The sequence below is a fragment of the Bos mutus genome, chromosome 23, assembly GCF_027580195.1.
Source record: "Bos mutus isolate GX-2022 chromosome 23, NWIPB_WYAK_1.1, whole genome shotgun sequence".
Lineage (NCBI taxonomy): Eukaryota > Metazoa > Chordata > Mammalia > Artiodactyla > Bovidae > Bos > Bos mutus.
In genome coordinates this window covers 25060588-25080355 of record NC_091639.1, presented here as the reverse complement: position 1 = coordinate 25080355, position 19768 = coordinate 25060588, and the positions used below count along the sequence as shown (strand labels likewise).

The 19768-nt window shown below is 42.2% G+C and overlaps 1 protein-coding gene across 1 annotated transcript; it reads right to left on the bottom strand.

The window, feature by feature from the left end:
- Positions 1-965: 965 nt before the first annotated feature.
- Positions 966-14807, bottom strand: LOC102287938 (glutathione S-transferase A2). Its single transcript, XM_070360842.1, has 7 exons — positions 14675-14807; positions 8724-8831; positions 6554-6605; positions 5433-5565; positions 3006-3147; positions 1893-2024; positions 966-1337 (listed from the first exon to the last, which is right to left on the bottom strand). Exons 2-7 carry the CDS (start codon positions 8808-8810, stop codon positions 1212-1214), a joined length of 672 nt encoding a protein of 223 aa, XP_070216943.1. The 5' UTR covers positions 8811-8831; positions 14675-14807; the 3' UTR covers positions 966-1211.
- Between the last annotated feature and the right edge of the window lie 4961 nt (positions 14808-19768).

The following is a 19768-nucleotide window of genomic DNA, read 5'->3' as shown; positions in this document are numbered from 1 at the left end:
TGAGCAAAGACTGTGGGGATCACAATCAACACAGGTTAACCTTGTGCTGACACACGTGTCCAGGCAGCTCTGGTTGGAAGAATGTTTCAATACAGATTTGTTCTTTCAGAAGATTTTGGAAAATTGACAAGTTGCTATATATAATGGGCTTCCCTGATGGCTCAGATGGTAAAGAACCTCCTGCAATGCAGAAGACCAGGGTTTGATCACCTGGTCGGGAAGATCCCCTGGAGAAGGAAATGGCAACTCACTCCAGTATTCTTGCCTGGAGAATCCCATGGACAGAGGAGCCTGGTGGGCTACAGTCCATGTGGTTGCAAAGAGCTGGACACGACTGAGCTATGAACTCAACACTATATATAATACCTCAAATCTTGATCCAATCCCCCCAGGACATTCAGAGTAATATCTACTTACATTTATATAAATATAAATATGTATTAAAATATATATTTAAAATATGTTTGTAAATACACACATATGTAGTATATCTCCATGAAAATGCTGGATGATGTAGGGATCAAAGACCAAATGCAAATAACTTTGTAACAGATCTCTGTGTGTTTATGTCACAAATTACCCAAGAATGATACTCAACAGGCATGATTTTGGATTAGAACGGCCCATTTTGTCGTTTCTCTTACTAATGTAACCTCCTTGACAACAGGGACTATATCTGGTTTGTTTATCCTTAGTTATCATGCTCCTGGAATACTGAATGTTCCCTATTAGATATAAAATAAAGATTCCATAACTGAATAGTAAAAGGGGTTGATAACGTGAAGGAAAGAGGTTGTCTGAAAAAAAGAGAAAAGTTTTAGGTTATGGGTCAGAAGAGCAGCAAAATGCAAAAAAGACTGTTTTTGTGACACCAAGCACGTCAAATGAAAATTTCTACTTAACTTGCTTTGACAGTGATAGCTGGTACATGCATAACTTTTTTGAACAGATCAAAGAGTCCATGATACTTTTTCTCCTTTTATTTATGTTTAGGTCTGAAACACATTCTAGGAGGAGATCATGATTTTATGCGTGATCAAAACAAAATAGATTGTTTTGCAACTAAATCTGCATTCTAATTAAATCATCAACTATACTTTGAAAAAGTTTATTAGTTCCACAACAGCCAAGATCTACATTTAGGTAAAGCACTTCATTGTTGGAGAACTTCAGAAGAGTGATCCTGCATGTCGTGGGCAGCCCTGCCTGCTTTATTTAATCCTGAAAATCCTCTTTGCTTCTTCCAAATTTTTCTCATCCATGGGAGGCTTCCTCTGGCTGCCAGGCTGCAGAAACTTCTTCACAGCCGGGAGACTGCTGACTCTGGCTTTCAGGCCCTGCAACCCACGAGAGCACAGCTCAGAGTGCCGCTAAAGACGAGCCCTGTCACTGACACAAGCCAGGGACCCCAAGACCCTCCTAGACAAGGGCCAGCCAAGGCCCCTCCATCAGCACCAGCAGAAGGCTGGACACAGACACCAACTAAGACAGGAAGATGACAGCCCAATAGCATTTTCCCCAGAGATGTCTTAGTGCAAGACTCTGTCCAACTTTCTGAACTTCCTAATTATCAGTCCTGCAGGTTCACCCTCGAGTGCAGTATGAGGAAAAGAAATGTGTCAGATATCAAGACAGGAAAATGAAAATATGGGGCAATTGGGCTGGAAGTGAAGACAGAAAATATGAATGGTAATCCGTGAGGCAAGTCAGGACCAATCTGCTCTTGGAGGGGGAGAGAGACAGGCAGAGAGAGACCAGCATGTGAGAGAAGGAACAGGAGCCGAGGGGAGGAAACCACTCAGCGCGGACCCTAGCACCTCAGTCCCAGGGTCCAGAGAGCAGATGCCGAGGTGGGGGGTGTGTCTGGGCCCCAGAGCCGTGGGAGAACTCACCTTCAGCAGAGGGAAGTTGGCCAAAAGGCTAGGGTCCATCTCTTCCACATAGTAGACAAGTTCAACCAGGTGGATGTCAGCCTTGCTCAGCTTGTTGCCCACAAGATAATCTTGTCCGTGATTCTTCAGCACCTGGCGAATGGAGGGGTCAGATCAGGGACACAGGTCCTGGCAGGCTGGACCCCTGCTCCTCCCCTGCCCCTCACCCAGCCCCACTTCTATCTCTGCCCCTCAGTGAGTGGGTGGGAACCTCAGACCTTCTGCTCCCCCTGACACATAAGCAATAAATTAATACTTGTGAAGTTAATGAAAGAATGATTTAAATTTTATAAAGATGACAGTGTTGGTTTAAGCTTTTTATTTACATATAAGCCTCCTGTATCTTACAATCATTTTTTTTTTCAGTTTGTGATTTCTGTTTAGCATGATTTAAGGTAGTCTAGTCATGAAACATTCTCCTCTTACATTTAAAGAGAAATATTACTACTAAGATGTATACTAGGTGTAATGATGGAACATTAATTTCTTGGTTTTGTATGACTTTCTTTAAGAGTCTGAGAGCCATGTCCCCCAAATTTGTAGATTATTTTCTCCTGAATAACTTTTCCCCTGTCTTTTCATCTCTATCCCACCACCCCCATATCTGTTTAGATATGTTTCATCCACTCCCAAAACACTAACGCATTCTGCTGACTGGCAGCTGCTCTCATGTCTCCCTACACATGGTATCAGAATATTTTCTGATGTATTGCTGACATCATGCTTCTCTTGGATCAAAGCCCCTGCACCACGTTCTGAGGATCCATCTACTCCAGGCTCCAGTGTGGCTCTCAGAGCTTCTAAAGCCCAAGTTCTAAGTATGTGAAATTCCATTGAAAAGGGAATTCCAGATTGGTCTGAGTAAACAGAAATGTGGCTGAAAAATTATAACTTGGGTAAAACTGGTGCAAGTTTTCCTCATAGTTGATTTCTATAAAGTGCCCTGAGAATCAGAGTACTACATTAGTATTCAGACAGGCTCACAGAGGTGAAGGTCAATGCCCTAGCAATGCCAGGTACTATTTTCCCTTGTCCTTTGATCTCAGTGCCAAAAATACTGAACAGTCCACTCACTTTTTCAAATGCAGGGAAATAACGGTTTGTTGTTCTCTCTTTGATCTGAGCTATTTTAGCATCTTTTTGATCAGGTGGGCACAGTGGTAAATGCATGATCATTTCCCCCAAGTCTTCCACGCCCTCTGAGTACATATCAATCCTGAAAGACAAAATGACCAAATTGTCAGATATCTCCTGCCTTAGGTTTTACAGTTGAGGGGGCATCAAGAAATGGCAAAGTCATTCACCTCCATTGGGTGCATCTTTCTATGCCAGTCATACAGTTATGATTTTTAAATTAATTTTAACATTTCATTCCAGAACAAATCATCTAGATAGATATATATGTCTAATATTTTTGTTATACACATGGCCAAATATGGGAAGAGCATATCAGTGACCCAGGCAGAGTCACAAGAATGAGAGAAAAGGGTGGAAGCAGGGCAGGCAACCACGAGACCACACTTGGGTTTGCCGTCTCTGCTGTGGTGTGGCCTGTCCACAGTTAATGTGGCACATTAGTACCACCTCAGTCGTGTCGAGAGAGAATCCTGGCACTGCCACCCCCATCACATCCTTTTCCCTCTCTTGTCCTGTTATAGCACGAGGCTCATTTAGCTGCCCAATACCAGCACTCCTTTCAGGTACTTCCCATAGAATATGGTTTCACAATGCTCTCCATATACTGTTGCTGGACTCTGGCTTTGTTTGCATTTCTCAAGACTCTACCCAAAATATCCCCTGTAATAGTGCATTTCTTCATTCTGTTCCCACAGTGCATATTCCACATAATTTTGTTGTTTTTCTTCCAAAGATGACTTCCTACAAGAGTGTTCTTGAGTAAAAAGCTTTGTTGAAATATAACTCACATAGCAGAATGTCACGCTTTTCAAGTGTAAAACTGCGCAAGGGGTAAAGTCTCAGGATTCTGTACCATCATCATTCTCTAATTCTAAAATATTAGTATTTTCATCACTCCCAAAAGAGATTTTTTTTTTCAGGCATTCAACATTCCTTACTCTCTCCAGCTTTGGCAGTCACTAAACTGCTTTTGGTTTTATGACCAGGAGTGTCCTGAATGTGCCAGACAAACGGAATCTTACAATATGCCTTGTTTGTGTCTGGTTTCTTTCTGTAAGAGAATGTTTTCAAGTTCCCTCCATGTTGAAGCATGGATCAGGACTTCATTTCTTTTCGTGGTCACATAATGTTCCATTGTATGGATGTGCCTGCCTGTGTTCATCCATTCACCAGTTAATGGACATTTGTGCTGTTTCTGCTTTTTGAACGTTATGAACAACAGCACTATGAACTTTTGTGTACAAGTTTTAGTGTGGTTGTATTTTTAGTTCTCGAGTATATTCCTAGTAGAGGATTGCTGAGTTGTATGGTAACTCATGTATAATTTTTTGAGTAATTGCCATATTTCATGATTCAATCATATGGTCCCATCACAACACAGAGGAGCCCCCCCTCCAAATATGGCTGCAATGAATAAGTCAGGCTGCTACATGTGAAGTGTTAGTTGTTCAGTTCTGCCTGACTTTGCGACCCCATGGACTGCAGCCCACCAGGCTCCTCTGTCCATGGGATTTTCCAGGCAAGGATACTGGAGTGGGCTGTCATTTCCTTCTCCAGGGGATCTTCCTGACCCAGGGATAGAACCCAGGTCTCCTGCATTGCAGGCATTATTTACTGCAGAGCTATGAGGGAAGCCCCTGGCTGCTATAGACATATTCAAATGTTCCAGACAACCCTAGCATCTTGGGCTCAATATCTGCTAACCTTTGTCAAGCGACCAATTCATATAAAAGACTGATAAATAAGGTTCCTGGTCATCATTCTTATAATTTCTGGAACTTAAAAATCGTCTCCTCTAGAGACTTCCCTTCTAAGGCTTTATCCTCTAGACACTCAGGTGCTTTGTCCCTTGTCTCTAACTGTTGGTGGGTGTTAAGCTCAAAAGGGCCTGAGCTTCTGGTGTTCCACCGTCCTCCCAGCTTCATAGTCCATCTGTGTTTGGAGACCTCTGTCACCGTTCTATATCCATGGTGCACATCCTTACATAAACATATTAAAATGAATTTATTTAATTTATTTGTATGACTGTGCCGGGTCTTAGTTGTGGCATGTGGGAACTTTTAATTGCCGCATGTGGAATCCAGCTCCCTGACCAGGGATCGAACCCGAGTCCCCAGCATTGGGAATGCAGAGTCTTAGCCACTGGACCACCAGGGAAGTCCTACGTAAATTCTTGGTTCCACTTCAAGTTTACTCTTCCCGCATCCTCATAGGTCTCTGTAGTACTGGATCTCAGTTACATCATGAAGGTCTGTACTGCTGTTGGTCATGATCTCTGTGAGCACATCCTGCTCACTCAGGGAAGCACCTAAATTGTTCCTATTAATCACAGATGAAAGAACAGAAAAAAAAAAACTACCGTACAGGGCTCTCTCCTTCATGTCTTTCCCGTAGAGGTTGTATTTGGTGGCAATGTAGTTGAGAATGGCTCTGGTCTGCACCAGCTTCATCCCATCAATTTCAACCATTGGCACTTGCTGGAACATCAAACTCCCATCTTTTGAAAGAAGAAGAGAAGTAGAGTGAGATGTTGGATGAACCATGCTGTTTAATTAAATTGAAATTTTTTATGAATCAAACTTTTTGTTGAAATGGCTGAAGACATAAAAGGAAACAAAAATTTTTACTTGGTAAAATATCAGTAGGAATAGCATTTTGCTTTTAGCTTCCTGGAGTCCTTCTTATCAATTTGCCTCTTACTTTTCAATCTGTCATTTCACTTTTTATTTCCCATCCAGATGATGGTATGTGTCTTTATTTTATGTATTTGACTTGCCTTCATGGATTTTTTAGGAACAATATGGGAGAGGTTCTACTAGCCAGTTGCCAAGTCAAATGAGATATTTCTAAAGTAAGCCTCCTGTGGTTCATGGCGTTAAGGGCAGTTCTAAGAGAGACTCCTACATTCGGTGTTTTGTATGCTCATCAAATCCCACTCCCAGACAGTGCACGGGGCAACCCTCTTTTTCTAACTCCATTGCTGCTGGCCCTTGTGCTTTATCTCCCTCCTCACACACTCACCTGGACTTAGAACTATTTCAACACCAGTTGGTTGGTTGAGTCTGCAATATTGCTACAATATTACTTTTTGAAACCCATTAATGAAAAGGACTCATGGCACTGGCTGGGCTTCTTTCTCTTCTCTTCTCTCTGATGCATGTGTTTTTCCTGACTTTGGGTGGGAGGGCTGTGTGGCATCCTGAACTGGTATGGTCACTCACAGTGCAGAAAGGCAGAGAGAGCACAGAGAGGGCATTCATGGGGCACCGGGGCTGGCTCCTTTAGCAGATACTCGAGTTCCAGCCCAAGTCCTGGGTGAGCTGCAAGACCTCCTAGAGGAGCCCCAACCTTTACCTTTAACCACGTTTCTCCCACTCCCCTGATGCACACCCACGATGCACACACATGGCATTGCTAGTGTTCTAACCTCAACTGAAGACTTTTACTAGATACTCCCATCAGAGGAATTTAGTTCTTGGTCTTACCGTTTCTTAGCTTATCCAGGTCTTCTGGTTGTTCTATAAATTTCTCTTCAAACTGAAAAACAGAAATAGTCAATGAGTCTTTGTTATTTCATTCCATAGCATTCATTGCTGAACTTGAACGTCCCCTGTCTGATGCTATGTAGAAGATAAGATTTCCAAGTTTGGCAGAGGGCAATGATTATGGCTTCTTGGAAATTCAGATTAGAGCCACCAAGATAAATGTGTGGCTTGTAGCACATAACTGCTTATTTTGCGGGTTCAGTTCCCCTCCTCACTGTCTCCATCTCTGTCAATCATTAGATATGCTTTGGGAGGAGGATGTCACTGGAGGGAACAGATAGCAAGTTCTAGTTATGGAGTTTTAATATCTCTGAAAGCCTTTCTCTTCCTATAAGGTCAGGACAGGGTATTGCATGTCCCCCATCATGGAGTATCCATGGGGTCAGTGATCCCCAAGATGTCACCAGGGGCCTCTGCTGTATATTACCTCTTCCCATTCAAGTTTATATTTTAAAAGGGGTCTTGATGGTGAGGGACTTCCTTTGTGGCTCAGACAGTAAAAAATCCAGCTGCAATGCAGGAGACCTGGGTTTAACCCCTGGGTCGGGAAGATCCCCTGGAGAAGGGAATGGCAACCCACTCCAGTATTCTTGCCTGGAGAATCCCATGGACAGAGGAGCCTGGCGGGCTACAGTCCGTGGGATTGCAGAGTCGGATATGACTGACTTTCATGTGTAGATTCTTGATGGTGAAGAGTTTGGGAACTGAGAGTTTCTAACTTGCTAAACAGTTTACTGTGGATCTGCATGAACTCACAGGGTCAGTCTGTGCAGTCTACATCTCCCCCTCAGGCTGGGCTGGACAAGAGGAGGCCTGGATGCTCTCAGCGTCTCAGCACCCTCCTGTGCTGAACTCAGTCCGCCCAGGAACTCTGAACACATTCTTGAACCCCAAGGCTGGACCGCAGTGAAAACCGTTGGTTGTTGATTATTAGAAATTAAACAACCTGGAATGGCACTGTTTGAATTTTTCTGTGTACTTGTTTCTTCACACACTTGAGAATGGATCAAGCATGAAGCAATCAAGAAAGTGTTAATCTAAGGCTTAGGTAAACATGTTGTTAGGGAGCTAAGGGAGCAAACTAGAGCTTCCCTTTGCAGAACCCCACCTCACCTGAAGCCCTCCTTTACTGCTCCCCGCTAAGGGACCAAATCTCCAGAGTCTGTCCACGACTCCCTCCCCAGGGAACCCTCACAGAGTTGCTGGGTTCCTCTGACCTGGGCTGAGAAGTGCTTTTCTCAGTGACACCTCTAGAGGGCAGCACTCAACAGAGTCCCACAGAAACCTACAAATTTGCTGCCGGGAATATGGAATTGTAACTCTAAAATGTTTGGGTGTCCTTCTAGGTGCTCCCACCCCCCTTTTAATCACCCACACACTTGTCTGCATCCTCACTAGAGTGTAAGCTGCCCAAGAGCAGGGACTGTATCTGCTTCATTTATCCCTGTATCCATTCAGTTCAGGTCAGTCACTGAGTCGTGTCCGACTCTGCGACCCCATTGACTGCAGCACGCTAGGCCTCCCTGTCCATCACCAGTTCCCGGAGTTTACTCAAACTCATGTCCATTGAGCCGGTATCCGTTAACCAGCTTCAATAATTATCAGTTCTATTATATTACCCAATTGTAAGTCATTTATATGCTTATCCCCCTTCCCCTTGTAAGAATTTGAAACAAATCCCAGATATCACATATTTTCATTTAAATACTTCAGTATGTATTTCCAAAATATAAAAACTATTAAAAGTAACACAGTACATTATAATACCTAACACATTAACAAAAGTTACTGAATATATCTATTGATATTTAATGTTCACATTTCTAATTGTTGTATAACTGTCATATATAATATTTCACAATTTTAAAAATCAAATTCCAACTTAGGACCACACAATGTGATTAGTTTCTTAAATTTATTCTAATTGTTTATTCTCTTTGACAGGAAGAACATTTAATAATCCATAAGGACAAATCTGTTTGTCTCTTAATAGCTGACAAATTTTCTTTAATGAAAAACAGCAGGTCATTTAGAAAGAAAAGTCTCCTAGCTCACGTGAGAGAAATAGTTTGATGCTGTCAGTTTATATTCAACTGGAGATGAAACCTACCTCCACTCCGGCTGCAGCCAGGAGCCACCGAATGCACTCCATTCTGCCACGTCCATTGAAGTAGTGTAACTTGGGTTTCCCCGCCATGATGGCAGTCTCCTGGTTTCTCTAAACATTGATGAATGAATGAATGAATAAGTGAATGAATGAACAAAGATAAAACCACAGAAGCCAAATGCACTTTATGATATATGGCCGAACAGCATCAACAGTGCTGAGGAAGTGTCGACCTCCTTCACGGCAGAGTTGGAAGAGTCCCTGGAATGCATTCCTTGGTCTGTATTCTCACCTCCTTTAAACCAATCATGGAAAATTGTACCAATCCATTCTCCAGTCTCCACTGGGTAAAATCTGATTGTCTTGGTAGGCTAAGAGGTAAGTCTGTGGTAAGGATGATGGGTGGTATTAGAGAGGGAAAGGACTAGAGAACTAGTATATATGTATTTTTAATTAATGCATTTATTTGACTGTAATGGGTCTTCTCTGTGCCAGGCAGGATCTTCTTTTCAGTTGCACCATGTGGGATCTTTAGTTGTGGCAAGCAAACTCCTTAGTTGTGGCATGTAGAATCTAGTTCTGTGACCAGGGATTGAACCCAGTCATTGGAGAGCATGAAGTCTTAGCCACTGAATCACCAGGGAAGTCCTGAGCCCTAGTATTTACTGCTGCTGCTGCTAAGTCTCTTCAGTCGTGTCCGACTCTGTGCGACCCCATAGACAGCAGCCCACCAGGCTCCCCTGTCCCTGGGACTCTCCAGGCAAGAACACTGGAGTGGGTTGCCATTTCCTTCTCCAATGCATGAAAGTAAAAAGTGAAAGTGAAGTTGATCGGTCGTGTCCGACTCCTATCGACCCCATGGACTGCAGCCTACCAGGCCCCTCCGTCCATGGGATTTGCCAGGCAAGAGTACTGGAGTGGGGTGCCACTGCCTTCTCCAGTATTTACTGAAAACCTCCTAATGGTCCTGCTCCAATAACCCCTTTGGATGTTTAATCCTCACAACAATCCCATGAAATAGTTTTTGTGGTTTTTCTAGTTAATAAAACCAAAGCTCAGAGGTTACATGGCATGTTCATAGTCATAATCCAGTTAGTGATGGATGCGGATATCCACACCTAGGATTAAAATGAGGACAAGGCTGGAACCTACACAGATGCAGGCCCTGGGACCCTGGGAGGGAGGGGCCTTGAAGCCAGAGGACTTCAAAGAGAGTGAGGAGGAGGAGGTGGAGACAAAAGCCATGTTCAGCTCCTTGGCTGTTACACTGCATTAGTTCAAAAGCTGAAATTAGGACTCAGATTTGCTTAACTGTTGCTCAAAAATCCTAATTCTTTCTACAGGCTTAGGACGCTAAGTCCTTCCATTTCCTTGCAATTCTAGATTCTACCTCTCTTGGTACATCTTCTATCTAGAACAAGGGATGTTGCTGCATGAACTTTACAATCTGGGATGGAACCGACATTTGTTCAATGTCTGTCACGCAGTGGGCATTGTCACAAATTTATCTTCATTTCATTTAACCCTCCCAAAATCCCTGCTGTGAAGTTTGTCATTGATCTCACTTTGCAGTTGGGAATATTGAAGTTTCTAGGGTAACTTGCCCAAAATAGGTGGTGGACCTGGGATTCAAAGCTACTTGTATATGAATCCAAAGCTTGGTTTCATTTTTCCATATTAGTGTTTTTCCAAATGTGCATGACAATCCTTCAGTGGACTATGAAATCCACCAATTTTTAAAGTAGAAGAAAATAGAAATAGGAAATATCAAAGTGCCTTCTATGTTCAAGAGGTAAGCATCATTCCATGAAATTTTAGTTTTGCTGTGTGTATGGGTAAAGGAAAGCACATGTGCACAGTTATCTGGTCATTGGAATGGTAAGAGATACTTTGGTTGGGTCCACTCAATGAAGTTTAAAAGCCCTTGGTCTACAGCAGCCTGTCTGAAGGGTGGACATAGCAGGGGACAGAGAATGAAACTCAAAGGCTCTGGACAGAACTAGTTCTATTATGACTGTGAAAGGAAACATACAGGACTCATAAAAAGCAGGAATCCCAAAGCCAGGATGTATGGACAAACAGCTGCATTTTCTACGCAAATCCCAATGTTTAGAAAGCACTAAGATTCTCTTGCAAAATTTTGTTGTTATGGAGCTTGGGACAAAAATATACTTCTCTTTACCCAATAATCATCTCCTGAAAAGTATACACGACATGAATTTTAGATACCAAATGTTTTCAATATCCACATTTTAAATGTGAGATCAACGGTCTAACCTTTGGAAAATAAAGGATCCCTTGGAAACCTATTTATCTCATCTGTCAGGAAGTTGGAGACTGTGTACATTGTACTTTTCTTATCATGGGGAACGGAGGAGCTGTGATTCAGCAGAATTCTGAGAAGGTGTCGCTGTGAGGTGGAAGTCGGAGATCCCCCTCACACTAAGCTCCTTCTCACACTAAGCTCCCTTATTCAATGACCAAGGATCACGTTACGAAGGGAAATGAATTTTTAACTTACATAATATTTTATCATATCTTTCTTATAATATCTTTCTTCGTCTTTTGACGGCTGGGGCAAATGTGATATAAACCTCCTGGTCCCCAGAAAATGAGAACTAGGGAGATTCAGTGACTTGCCATCAGTCACACACGTGTGTTCCTGATTCACACTCAATAACTAGCAAGTGTGTCCACCTCTAGGACAACTCCGGGAAACGGCTTCTAGGATCCTATTATCAGGAGGAGGAAACTCAAGTTCAAAGACCTGAAGCTACTTTCCTAGCTCACTCCTTTTGTGAGCACTGGGGTCCTTTGAAGACATCTTCTGACTTCTGATCTGGGGCTCCCTCTCAACCAGGTAACACTTATGCCCTCTCTCTGCTGATCTCTGAGACCTTCAATATTAGTTTGTTACCCATTCAGAATCCGTTAGTCAATTAACAATTAAATGGGAGAGAAGGAAACATGAAATTCATCAGTTCCTTTTCTGTTAGCTGATTCCTAGGACAGCAGAGCCTGGTGGGCTGCCGTCTCTGGGGTCGCACAGAATCGGACACGACTGAAGCGACTTAGCAGCAGCAGCAGCCGGGGCTTGATATGAGGAAGCACAAGCTGGAATCAAGATTGCCAGGAGAAATATCAATAACCTCAGATATGCAGATGATACCACGCTTATGGCAGAAAGTGAAAAACTAAAGAGCCTCTTGATGAAAGTGAAAGAGGAGAGTGAAAAAGTTGGCTTAAAACTCAACATTCAGAAAACTAAGATCATGGCATCTGGTCCCATCACTTCATGGCAAATAGATGGGGAAACAATGGAAACAACAAGAGACCTTATTTTGGGGGGCTCCAAAATCACTGCAGATGGTGACTGCAGCCATGAAATTGAAAGATGCTCGCTCCTTGGAAGAAAAGCTATGATCAACCTAGATAGCATATTGAAAACCAGAGACGTTACTTTGCCAACAAATGTCCGTCAAAGCTATGGTTTTTCCAGTAGTCATGTATAGATGTGAGTTGGATCATATTTAAAGCTGAGTGCCGAAGAATTGGTGCTTTTGAACTGTGGTGTTGAAGACTCTTGAGATTCATTTGGACAAATAGAAGATCAAACCAGTCAATCCTAAAGGAAATCAGTCCTGAATATTCATTGGAAGGACTGATGTTGAAGCTGAAACTCCAATATTTTGGCCACCAGATGTGAAGAACTGACTCATTGGAAAAGACCCTCATGCTGGGAAGGATTGAAGGCAGGAGAAGGGGATGACAGAGAATGAGATGGTTGGATGGCATCACTGACTGGATGGATGTGAATTTGAGCAAACTCCAGGAGTTGGTGAGGGACAAGGAAGTCTGGCGTGCTGCAGTCCATGGGGTCACAAAGAGTTGGACATGACTGAGCGACTGAACTGAACTGAACTGATATGAGGAAAAATGGATAAAAACATACCTTACTTTACCTGAAACCCTAAAAACTTACTATGAGTAAATTGAGCACTATTATAACTATGTTTGACCTTCACAAGGAGGTAGGCTTATATTCCCTGAAAGGAATGTCTGTGTGTGTGAGTGTGTGTGCTTAGTTGCTCAGTCGTGTCCGACTCTTTGTGACCGCATGGACTGCAGCCTGCCAGGCCCCTCTGAGCATGGAATTCTCCAGGTAAGAAAACTGGAGTGGGTTGCCATTCCCTCCTCCAGGGGATCTTCCCAACCCAGGGATCAAACCCATGTATCTTGCATCTCCTGCATTGGCAGATGGATTCTTTACCACTGCGCCACCTGTGAAACCCAAAAGGAGTGTACCCTGGGATAATCCAGTGTGAACTAAAGGAGCTGTATCTGGGAGCTGGTGGGGAGCAGGGCCCGGATGACAGCGTTTCTTAGCAGAAAGAAGGAAGGCTTAGAGGCTAACTGCTTTCCTTATGAGGTACATACACTCTGGGGGGTTGTTTAATCTCTTTACCTCTGCGTTCTCTTTTAAAATATAGTTATATCTACTAGTGAAGCCTGATGAGAAAATTAAAGTATGAAAAATTCATAATAGGGACCAGGAAATTTCCCTCCTGCTCCCAGTTGCTGGGAGATGGGCAAGTCTCCGAGCACACTGGGCAGTGTGTGTCTATTTACCTCTTGACTCAAAGGTCTTGTAGGCATAAGAACTTATACATAACTAAGTCATTCTGGTTCTCTTTTTATTTGGTTTGTGTGAAATATTAGTGATGATCACTGATTAGTTAACTTGGATTGCATGAAGTTTTTGGCAAAGGTTTAGGGAGATACATCTCAGCATATTTCCCTTTTGCAGCCCCAAGATTGTAGCTGGCCCCTGGTGGAAGCATGCACCCTGCCTTGCCTTGCCCCTCAGGCCTGGCCCTGCCCCACTCACTCCCTGTTCTGGACTCCCTGGAATTTTTCCTGCCCTATCCCTCACCCCCTTTGCCACAGCAGGAGCTCAGGTTCTCACTCTCAACACCTGATGGAAAAAGATCCCTTCTCTCTAACCTCTGGTTCCTTACCTGAATATGCAGACCTTTCACAGATCTTTCTTCAACACCTTATTTCTGGTTGATGTCTTTGCGTATTTCCTCCTCTTAACAAGTTTCCTTCACAGCTTTTAAGGCCTTTGTTTCTCCCCCAATATTAGTAGTTACAACAGTGCATTAACTCCTGCATTCTGATTCGAACGTCGCTCAGTTGTGTCCAACTTTTTGCGACCCCATGGACAGAGGAGCCTGGCAGGCTACAGTCTACGCAGTCTACGGGATTCTCCAGGCAAGAATACTGGAGTGGGTCGCCATTTCCTTCTCCAGGGGATCTTCCCAACCCAGGAATTGAACCCAAGTCTCCTGTATTGCAAGCAGATTCTTTACCATCTGAACCACTGGAGAAGCCCTGTACCTTCTAGCCAGGTGAATGTTTGTGCTTTTTGAAAGCTAGTTTCTGCTCCCGTATTATTTAGTTTTCCATCCAGACCACTTTTGGAGGTTTGCCAAGAGTTGTTGAAACCCAGAGAGAGAAGGGGACTTGCCAGCTGGCTAATCACAGCACAGAGTTTCTGTTGACATTCAGACTTATTCCTATAATGATATATCTTAATTTTCAGTCTTCACAGCCCACGTAGTATTACAATGTCACAGTTTGCACCCGTTGTGTGTTGACTCTGTCTATGGAGAAACTTACTTCAGCAAAAACATCTACTCTCTCGTTCGCACTGGTCATATTCTCCGATTGTCTAAAAAATTCTTTTTTCTCTTCACATCATGAATTTTTCCCAGATCTGAGTTCTCACACTTAGTGTTTTACATTCTTTATTTTTACACTTCTGTAAAGCTATATTCAACAAAAGTAGACTAAACAACTTGAAATGTCCCTTAAGAAACCACGATATGAGTACAAAACAGTTTTTCTTGTGCTATGGGCACATTATACTGACATATAAAATCAGTACTTACCTTAGGACCGTCTGTCTCCCACTTGGCTCAGCCCCTGAATGCCAGGTCCACATGTGTTTATAAACTGCTGTTACAGTTGACTAACTCCGCCTCTTTCAAGAGGGCAAGAGCCCAGTTAGGGAGAAAGCTCTCCTACAGTGTTCAGAGCTGCAGATTCCATGCTAGATTTAAAAAAAAAAAAAAATGATGAATCATTCCCTTATCATGATACAACTAGTTAATATGTTCCTTTCAAGGTTGGCAATTAAAGATTAAACACAAAATTTCAAGTTGCTGGACCCACTCTGCCAGAAGGTGAAGTTTTGAAGTATGACTTTTTCTTTCCTTCAGCTTTTTTAACCATGAGAAAAAAATTGAAATATAGTTACTTACAATGTTGTGTTAGTTTCAGGTGTACCGCAAAGTGATTTAATTTTATGCATATATATAGTCTTTTCCAGATTCTTTATGCTTATCAGTTTTTGCAAAATACTGAGTATAGTTTCCTGTGCTATATAATACATCCTTGTTGCTTGTCTCTTTTACATATAGTAGTGTATATATGTTACTCCCTAATTCCTAGTTTATCTCTCTGCCACCTTTCCCTTTGGTAACCATAAGTTTGTTTTTTAGGTCTGTGGATCTATTTCTGTCTTGTAAATAAGTTCATTTTTTTTTTTTTTTTACAATTCACATATAAGAGATATCATATGATATGGTATTTGTCTTTGACTTACTTCACTTAATATGATAATATCTAGGTACATCCATGTTGCTGCAAATGGCATCATTTCTTTCTTTTTTTTATGGCTGAATATTATTCTATTATATATATGCAACATCTTCTTCATCCATTCATCTGAAGATGGATATTTAGATTTCTTCCTTGTCTTGGCTACTGTAAATAGTGCTGCAATGAACACGGCACATATCTTTTTGAATTAGAGTTTTCTCTGGCTATATGCCCAGGAGTGGGGTTGCAAGATCATATGGTAAGTCTATTTTTAGTTTTTTAAGGAACCTCCCTACTGTTCTCTATAATGGCTGCACCAATTGACATTCCCACCAACAGTGTAAGAGACTTACTTATTCTCCACATCCTCTCCAGTATTTATTTTTTACAGACTTTTTAATGATGGTCATTCTGACTGGAGTGAGAGGATGCCTCACTGGAGTTTTTATTTGAATTTCTCTAATAGCTAGTGATATTGAGCATCTTTTCATGTGCCTTCTGCCCATCTGTTTGTTAAATTATGTTTCTTTGAAAAAACTTAATGTAAGGTTTTTGTGAATTGGATACAAGGACTAGGGCAGATGATAAACCTCTACTGTGGGGACACCAGGGAGCTGGTATCATTAAAGGGCATGTGCACCTCTGGAATACTTTATTGCATTAGGTTGTGGATAAACTACAGGACACTCAAATTTAGGCACACAATAAATAATTTTTCAAAAAAGTATTCTCTAAACACTGTATGAAATATATGAAAAAATTACTTATTGTATATCAGAAATTCACATTTAACAGGTATCCTGTATTTTATTTTAGCTACTAAATCTGAAGGAGGAAACAGACTTAACAGGCTCCATACTGAAAGCAGGACTCCATCTTGGGCCAGACTGTGGACTTTGAGCTATATGCCCAGTATCTATGGAAACGACATACCAACTGGAAAACCAGGTCCCAGGGTGGAAGAGCCCCAGGATTCATACCTAGACTCTCCATCACCTAAAAGAATACCCTAATTAGCTGTGTAACTGAATAAAATCATAAATTCTATTATGCTTATTGGGGTATGACCACAGGCCTATTGATAATTGTCCACTGTTAATTACCTAGGCTTAAGGCATATGAATCCCAGGTTAACTTTGATTGTATCTTTCTTTTCCTTTGTTCAGACTAGTTTCAGGGAATTTGGGGAGGTGGGTTTGGGCACGTACCCTTAGGGAACAAAATGTTTTCACTGGTCGGGGTCTTTGGCTAAGAGGAGACTCTGCCTTGGGCCCACCAGTGTAAAAATCTGCACTCCACTATCTGCATTGTCCTGAGTGAGTTTGTTTCCCGGAATGCATGGCTACAACAAATCTGGCAAAGCAAATTTTATACTTTTTCCTCCCTGCCTCACTCAAATCAGCCTCCCTACTCTCTGGACCTTTGCTCATGCTATTTGTTCTGTTCAGAAAAATACCTTAGAACTACCTTGAGCTCCTACTCTACTTCCCCTATAATGTCTTTTCTTACATTACATTGACACTATATGTTTTAATATTAAATTAGGACTCCCCCTAGAGCCTCCAGAGAAAATGTGGCCCAGTCTGTGCCTTGACTTTGGACTTCCTCCTGTTGACTTTGGAATTCATCCTGTTGTTTAAAGCCCCCAGTTGTAGTAAGCTGACACAGCAACCGCAAGGAACCAACACAGTCCTGCTTACTCCCTTACAGTACAGGATTACTGTGCAGCAAATCCTACACAGCTCATGACTGCATCCATCCCACAATTAGTAAAGGAAGAATTCTTTTTCTCAATATAATTACACTGTTCTATCACACTACAATTTTATAATTTATATAATTTACAATTATAGCTCCTTAATTTCATTGAATGTTCAACATTCTAATTTTCCCCATTGTCTCATAAAGATTTCTTGGTACTTGGTTTCTTTGCAATAGGGCCCAAGCAATGCTGTCATTACAGTGATATGAATACATATGTCTTGAAGACTTGGATGAATGAATAGAGCTGTCAGGCAGATGAGAGTGGGTGGGGACTGTGAGGAATTCCCACAGCCCATGAAGGAGGAAACAGAACAGGCTCTATCTTGAAAGCAGGACTCCATCTTGGGCCAGACTGTGGACATTGAGCTATATGCTAGTTTCAGTATCTATGGAAACAACATACCAACTGGAAAACCAGGCCCCGGAAGGAAGAGCCCCAGGGCTCTCTGTGGCCTAAAAGAATACCCTAATTATCTGTGTAACCAAATAGAATCATGCATTCTATTATGCTTACTGGGGTTATGACCACAGGCCTACTGATAATTGTCCACTGTTAACCACCTAGGCTTAAGGCATATGATCACTGGTTAATTTTGATTTTATCTTACTTTTTTCTTCGTTCAGACTAGTTTCAGGGAACCTTATAAGCATAATAGAATGTATGATTCTATTTGGTTACACAGATAACTAGTGTATTCTTTTAGGCCACGAAGAGTCTAGATACAAACCCTGGGGCTCTTCCATGGTTGGGGTGGGGTCCTGGTTTTCCAGTTGGTATGTCGTTTCCATAGATACTGGCCATATAGCTCAAAGTTCCACAGTCTGGCCCAACATGGAGTCCTGCTTTCAAGACAGAGCCTGTCCTGTCTGTTTCCTCCTTCAAAGTCATATATATTCATTCATATCAAATTCACACATGTCATCTGTGTCATAGAGATCAGATCTGGGGGACCCCATCAAATGGGGGTGGGGTCCCTATGCAGGGCCCCAAAGAGCCTCGTGCAGCAGAGCTGTGATGACCAGACAGCCACAGCAGGGTCCCCGAGCACAGAGCTTGGGTCCCTTGGGTTCTTATTATTACCCCACCTCCCAGAACAGTGGAGAGCCCACAGTAGACAAAATAGTTGTTCAAAAATGGGTAAGAAAAGACATTTTTATTTTAGATGAAAAATGTCTCTCAAAGAAATACAGAAAATGTCTTTCTGCCATGACCCCAGAAAGGTAGCTCTTTCCTGTGAAAACCTAAGACTGTCAGATATAAACTGTTACACTTTTCTCTTTGTTGGGATATTACAGATGTTATAGGATGATCCTTGGAAAATACTAAGGGAATATATAATATAATATATATATATATATATATATATATATATATATATATATAATGTTTCCTGTTCTTATTTATCTTTTAATTCCAAACTGTTGTAGCCACGTGGTCCGGGAAAAAAACTCACTCAGAAGGATGATGCAGATAGTGGAGTGCAGTTTATTACACCCACGGGCCCAAGGCAGAGTCTCCCCTTAGCCAAGGACCCCGACCAGTTTTTGTGAAAACCTTATATACCCTAAGTGTACATGTTCAAACCCATCTCCCCAGATTCTCTGAAACTAGCCTGAACAAAAGAAAAGAAAGATACAATCAAAGTTAACCTGTGATTCATATGCCTTAAACCCATGATTCATATGCCTAGGTAGTTCAGTTCAGTTCAGTTCACTTCAGTCACTCAGTCGTGTCCAACTCTTTGCGACCCCATGAATCGCAGCACACCAGGCCTCCCTGTCCATCACCAACTCCCAGAGTTCACTCAAACTCACGTCCATCGAGTCAGTGATGCCATCCAACCATCTCATCCTCTGTCGTCCCCTTCTCCTCCTGCCCCCAATCCCTCCCAGCATCAGAGTCTTTTCCAATGAGTCAACTCTTTGCATGAGGTGGCCAAAGTACTGGAGTTTCAGCTTTAGCATCATTCCTTCCAAAGAACATCCAGAACTGATATCCTTTAGAATGGACTGGTTGGATCTCCTTGCAGTCCAAGGGACTTTCAAGAGTCTTCTCCAACACCACAGTTCAAAAGCATCAATTCTTTGGCGCTCAGCTTTCTTCACAGTCCAACTCTCACACCCATACATGACTACTGGAAAAACCATAGCCTTGACTAGATGGACCTTTGTTGGCAAAGTAATGTCTCTGCTTTTGAATATGCTATCTAGGTTGGTCATAACTTTCCTTCCAAGGAGTAAGCATCTTTTAATTTCATGGCTGCAGTCACCATCTGCAGTGATTTTGGAGCCCACAAAAATGAAGTCTGACACTGTTTCCCCATCTATTTCCCGTGAAGTGATGGAACCAGATGCCATGATCTTCGTTTTCTGAATATTGAGCTTTAAGCCAACTTTTTCACTCTTCTCTTTCACTTTCATCAAGAGGCTTTTTAGTTCCTCTTCACTTTCTGCCATAAAGGTGGTGTCATCTGCATATCTGAGGTTATTGATATTTCTCCCGGCAATCTTGATTCCAGCTTGTGCTTCTTCCAGTCCAGCGTTTCTCATAATGTATTCTGAATATAAGTTAAATAAGCAGGGTGAGAATATACAGCCTTGATGTACTCCTTTTCCTA